The sequence below is a fragment of the Dendrobates tinctorius genome, unplaced genomic scaffold (genome assembly GCF_039654945.1).
Source record: "Dendrobates tinctorius isolate UK_male_01 unplaced genomic scaffold, ASM3965494v1 ptg000060l, whole genome shotgun sequence".
Lineage (NCBI taxonomy): Eukaryota > Metazoa > Chordata > Amphibia > Anura > Dendrobatidae > Dendrobates > Dendrobates tinctorius.
Window position 1 is genome coordinate 8,173,556 of NW_027361728.1, and position 6,445 is coordinate 8,180,000.

General features: G+C 43.4%; 1 protein-coding gene across 2 annotated transcripts in view; it reads right to left on the bottom strand.

The window, feature by feature from the left end:
* LOC141092486 (probable cation-transporting ATPase 13A4) overlaps positions 1-6,445 on the bottom strand; it is a 260,800-nt gene that overhangs the window by 112,805 nt on the left and 141,550 nt on the right. For both annotated transcript variants that reach the window (XM_073578658.1, XM_073578659.1), the window contains exon 18: positions 2,223-2,347. In XM_073578658.1, coding sequence (XP_073434759.1) covers positions 2,223-2,347 — 125 coding nt within the window. The remainder of the gene's footprint in view (positions 1-2,222; positions 2,348-6,445) is intronic.

Sequence of the window (6,445 nt, forward strand, 5' to 3'; positions counted from 1 at the left end):
CACCCTCAGCACACATGTCACCACACATACACCAACCTCGCCACATAAAAGTCGAAACACAAAAGTCGTCACTCGCCACTCAAAACTCGCCACGCTGTCCCAGAGCTGTTTAAAAGATGAAAAATGAGCTGTGATTGGTTGCTATCAGCAACAGTTTTCTTTGTAGACAGTTGTGGTAACTGAGGCCTATTATTCTTATCATTTCTATGGTGTTATCGTTCTTCTGTAAAGCTGAAAATAACACAATTTATTACCGTGCCAACACAGATCACCCTCTGACACAGACTGCAGGGGGAGCCCAGTATCACACAGGATAGGATTAGATACACGGCTCAGCAGTCAGTATCACACCGGATAGGTTTAGATACACAGCTCAGCAGTCAATATCACACAGGAGAGGATTAGACACTTGGTTCAGCAGGCAGTATCACATAGGATAGGATTAGATACGCAGCTCAGCACACAGTATTACACAGAATAGTATTAGATACACGGCTCAGCAGACAGTATCACACAGAATAGGATTAGATACACAACTCAGCAGTCAGTATCACACAGGATAGGATTAGATGTATGGTTTTTATGTGCAATATAATCATTAGAATTTTTTATAACTAACCACAGTTGGTTACTATGCCCAGGCAACGCCAGGCTCTTCAGCTAGTATATATATATATATATATATATATATATATATATATATACCTAAAATGCAAAGGTAATGTGTCATTTTCAACTTAAGCCCTTTTAGAAATCATTTCATCTTCGACTTGCTTAACTGGTCACAATAACAGTAATTTTAACCAGGTGTGCCTTCATGTTTTACAGACTTTTGTCTAAATCTACAATGTGCAAATTCCAGTACAACAAGGAAAATTATTATATGTGTCCAGACTTTTGACTGATACTATATATTTTTCCTTTACTTGGAGATTTCAAAATACAGATCTTCCAAACTCTCAGTGCACTCAATTATAGCTATGTCTCTAGTAGACGTCAGAGCTCACACTACTGATGGCTGCAGACAGATATTATTATTATTATTATTATTATTATTATTTATTGTTATAGCGCCATTTATTCCATGGCGCTTTACATGTAGGGAGGGGTATACATAAAAACAAGTACAATAATGTTGAACAATACAAGTCATAACTGGTACAGGAGGAGAGAGGACCCTGCCCGCGAAGGCTCACAATCTACAAGGGATGGGTAAAAATACAGTAGGCGAGGGTAGAGCTGGTCATGCAGCGGTTTGGTCGATCAGTGGTTACTGCAGGTTATAGGCTTGTCGGAAGAGGTGGGTCTTCAGGCTCTTTTTGAAGGTTTCGATGGTAGGTGAGAGTCTGATATGTTGTGGTAGAGAGTTCCAGAGTAGGGGTGATGCACGAGAGAAATCTTGTATGCGATTGTGGGAAGAGGAGATAAGAGGGGAGTAGAGAAGGAGATCTTGTGAGGATCGGAGGTTGCGTGCAGGAAAGTACCGGGAGACAAGGTCACAGATGTATGGAGGAGACAGGTTGTGGATGGCTTTGTATGTCATGGTTAGGGTTTTGTACTGGAGTCTCTGGGCAATGGGGAGCCAGTGAAGGGATTGACAGAGGGGAGAAGCTGGGGAATAGCGGGGGGACAGGTGTATTAGTCGGGCAGCGGAGTTTAGAATAGATTGGAGGGGTGCGAGAGTGTTCGAGGGGAGGCCACTGAGCAGGAGGTTGCAGTAGTCAAGGCGAGAGATAATGAGGGCATGGACTAGGGTTTTTGCAGATATTAATGTTATCAAAGGGCAAGAAGAATTGGAGTATCATTTCAGGAAAATGAAATGAATAGCCTTATAAAATATTCATTACAAAAAGATATTAGCAAATAATTGTTGTTACCGGTGCCAACGGTGGTCAGAAGTTCTCTGGTGCTGCAGGTGCACAGCAGCTCCATCACTTCTATAGTGGCCATGCCCAGGTACTGCAGATCCACTCACCTATTCAAATGAATGAGGGATGGATCTGAAGTACCTGGCCATGCGAACTATAGTTTTGATGGAGCTGTTGTGTTCCACGAACATATGAGAACTTCCAGGAGCCGCAGGTGTAGATATCAACTGATCACTGAGATTGCTGAATGTAGCACCCCCACTAATCTAATTGACCACCTATCCTAAGGATAAGCCATCAATTAAAAAGTAGGGGCCAACCCCTTTAATATCACACTGTGCTTAAAATTTATACCTGTAATCATAACAGTCCTGATATTTGCTGCATGCAGTTCTTCAAGCACAGGTGCAGTTTCAGGCTTCAGACGATTTTCTAATATGAGCAAACCGAGAAACTCCATGTCCTTTTCAACTTCTTCCCTTCAGAGAAATAATCATATTAAAGAATCAGGCAATGTTCACACATTCTGAATTCTCAATTTGGACACATATTTAATATTTTAGAATCAACCTAGTTTTCATTTTTGAGGCAGATCTGTATTCTAAAGACGGTATTGGTTGAAATTCAATGAATTAAATCTTTGTGATGATCCACATATCAATCTGTGTAGGAAATCCAACTTTCCGCTGCAGATTCCAGACACAAATCTTCAAAATCCACAACTGATTTGCTTAGTGCAAATCTTCACCATTTAAATATAGCCTTGTAGCCTTACATATAGCCTTGTAGCCTTACAGTGATTAGAAAATTTATTTGCCCTTTGTAGTTATGCTAAAGTATAGGGATAAGTGAATCTTAATTGGAAAGTACGGGGTCTGTACCAGACACCTAGTGTCCATTACCGAACCCCAAACATGAACTTTTTACTCTGCATTCGTTTTCCTGTTCAGGTTAACCAGTCTAATAAAGCTTGCTGAAAGACTGCAGAGTAGCCAATCAAAATGTTTTTAGATTGTGGGGACTTCGGGGCCATCACAGCCATGCCAAGTATTTACATGGCTGTGATTGGCTGGCACAGCACTGACCTGGCCTGTGTAACAGCTGGATCATGAGTGCTTCAGCCATTGTGTTCTCATTAGTGTAGGGATAAGATGCAGCTGGAGTGAGGTACAGATTCTGACTGTGCACTCTGTAAAAAAAGTTGTGTGCACTCTGCAACCTATATCTGTTCTAGTACTGTGCTAAAAGCCACTGTGTGCACTCTGCAAGCCCGTCTGTGAGAGTACCATGCTAATATCCGCTGTGTGTATTCTGCACCCTCCCACCAGTGGGAATACTGTCCTTTAAGTCGCTGTATGTACTCTGTATCCCTCGCCTGTGGGAGTACTGTTCTTTAAGCCACTGTGTACTCTGCCAACCCCTATGTGAGAGTACTGTGCTAAAAGCTGCTGAGTGTATTCTGCATCAACCCCACTGTGTGTAATCTGTATGCCCTGACTGTGGGAGTACTGTCCCTCAAGCCACTGTGTGTACTACACTGCATCGGTGAGAGTACTGTTTATTTAAGCCACTGTGTGTCTACTAGGAGTCTGGCAAAAAAATGATTGTCATCAGCCATCTTGTTGTCATTTATAGGCCAAATAAACTTTTTTTCAGGACAGCTGTGTGTTTTCTAGTAGTGTTGCAAATAAATAACTGACATCATCAGGGCCGGATTTAAGAGGTGGGTGGCCCGGGGCCCATTTTGGAGGGAGGCCCATTTTTCAAGGTGTTGCAATATGTAATGCAAAAACACAAAATGAAACGAATGTAAGTTTATTTACAAAAATCATTTACACAGAATAATTCAGGTAAAATCATTCATTTTTTACAATCCAGGCACTTTCCTTGATTTTCATGTTGCAAAATCACTAATGATGTCACTAAAGTCCAATTCACGCAGTATACCTGACTCGATGCTCATGATAGCAAACCTTACAAGTTGTTCCTGCTTCATGGATGTCTTTAATCGGTTTTCAACTTTTTTGAGTTTTGAGAAGGAATGCTCACGATTGCAGTTTGTTACCATCAAAATTAGATATATCCTTAGAGCTATCTCAATATTTGGGAAAGTGTCCTGCACACCCTTTTCCATGATAAGCTTGTACATGAAAAGTTCAGTGCAGATATCTTTTGGCTCCTTGTCTGTGAATAAATTGGCAAATGTTACAAACTGACACATTTCATTGATAAATAATATCTTTATATGCTTGAAGACGTTGGTCAAGAGAAGCAATAAACTGATCAATGATAGGCAAGAAAGTTTCTGTTCTGTATTTTTCAGAAAGGCTGAGTTGTACCTCTTCCGTATGGCATTAATCCAATGTATTGAGACACACATTTCGGCGCCTGTGTCGAGTTATCGTATGAACATACTCAGATGAACCAGAGAGCTCTTCGTCTTGCTTCTCATAAATTTTGAAGGAGTCACGCTTTGATGCGACATAGTTTTTTAGCTGGTCAGTGATGCCACAGCAGTGTTTAGATCGAGTTTTGCGTGTTGTAGATTTTTACTAGTAGCATCTGTTCTTTGCAGGATATCATTCCAGAAGATGGTGTTAATACCAATTTCAAGCTGATTCATTTGTCTTTACAGTCCTTCTGCTTCACACCATACACAGCTTTTTTCTTTAAAGTCATCAGCAATCTGTTTAAGTACATCTTTAATCTGCTGATAATCATGCTTAAGGGCCTTAGTAGCGTCAGCTCTGCAGGACCAATGCGTTGTTGTGACATGTTTGAGAGTCAATGCTGTGCTGAGTCAATATTTTTCAAAGCCTCAGTCAGGAGCTGATGCTGATGCATTGAAACTGTGAAGAAGAGGAACAGCTTTTCAAGGAAGTCAAAAAATTGTACTGCACTCGAGCAGCTTTCTACAGCATTTTTAGCAACCAGATTTAAAGAGAGTGCCGTACAAGGAATCCAGGATGCAAAACTGTCCTTCTCTCTCACTTTGGCTTACAGGCCATTGTATTTGCCACTCATTGCAGATGCAATGTCATAATTTTGACCGCGGCAATTTCCCAGGTCTCGGTCATGTCTCTTCAAAAATTCCAATAAGGCATTGAACATGTCTTGAGCTCCATGGCCTTTGTTTGCTATGAATGTTGCAAAGCGTTCCACATGGCCATCTTTCTCCATATACCTCAATACAAGGGTAAGTTGGTCAACGTGAGCTGCATCAGGTGTGGAGTCCAAAGAGATGGAGTAGTATTTTGATTTGTTAACTCGAGAAATAATTTCTCTGAGGACTTGTTCGCCCATTACATTGATAATTTCTTCCATAATTGTAGATGACAGGTAGTTTTTATGACCCTTGCTGCGATTGGCTTGAGTTTTGATATGCTGTGCAAGAAAGTCGTCGTACTGAGCGATGGGTTCAAGAATGCCCAGGAAGTTTCCTTTTCAAGGTGATCCAGCCAATTCGTTATCTCCTCTAAATGCTAAGCCACACTCGGCAATAAACTGAATAACATTTATTACTCGTTTCAATACTGACCTCCAAAAATGCTCCTGAGCCTTGACCTGTTGTGTTAGCTCCGTATCAATTCACCTAATCGCTTTTAACTTCATATTGAAAGCAATTGTAGAGTTCATATGTTCTGCTGACTGCTCATGACTTTTTATACATTCTTGTGAATGCTTCCAATCACAGAATCCATTAGAGACGAAAGCTGAGGCTGGTTTCACTCTTGCGTTTTTTTTCGCGGTATTTTAGCGCTAAATAGCGCATGCGTTTTTTTTCCTATACTTTGCATGGGATGCGCTTATGTGCGCATACACATGCGTTTGTACTCGTTTTTCCGCGCATGCGTTTTTTTGAGGTATGCGCTCGGGCGCACAAAATGCAACCTGTTGCATTTTTTGGGCGTCCGACTTGCCTCAAAAAAACGCATGCGCGCGCAATGCGTTTTTTTACAGCAAGACACCCATTATAAGTAGAGTTGAGCGATACCGTCCGATACTTCAAAGTATCGGATCGGAATGGATCGGCCGATCTTAAAAAAAAGTATCGGTATCGCCGATTCCGATACCGGAAGTCCCATTCAAGTCTATGGGACTTCCGGTATCGGAATAAGAAAAACCCTGTTTTTGCCTTGTACAGCCTCTCTGGGGTCTGTAGGGGCCTTTCGGGGGGCTGTGCCGGCCTGCCAGGGGGTCTGTGCAGGCTCCGGTGGTCTGTGCCGGCCTGCCGGGGGGCTGTGCCGGCCTGCCGGGGGGGCTGTGCAGGCTCCGGGGGGCTGTGCCGGCCTGCCGGGGGGCTGTGCCGGCCTGCCGGGGGGCTGTGCCGGCCTGCCGGGGGGCTGTGCAGGCTCCGGTGGGCTGTGCCGGCCTGCTGGGGGGCTGTGCCGGCCTGCCGGTGGTCTGTGCAGGCTCCGGTGGGCTGTGCCGGCCTGCCGGGGGGCTGTGCCGGCCTGCCGGGGGTCTGTGCAGGCTTCGGGGGTCTGTGCAGGCATCGTCCGATGGGACTACAAGTCCCATTGGGCGATGCCTGCTACCATGACAGTGATTGACACATTAGCCAATGATGGGACAGT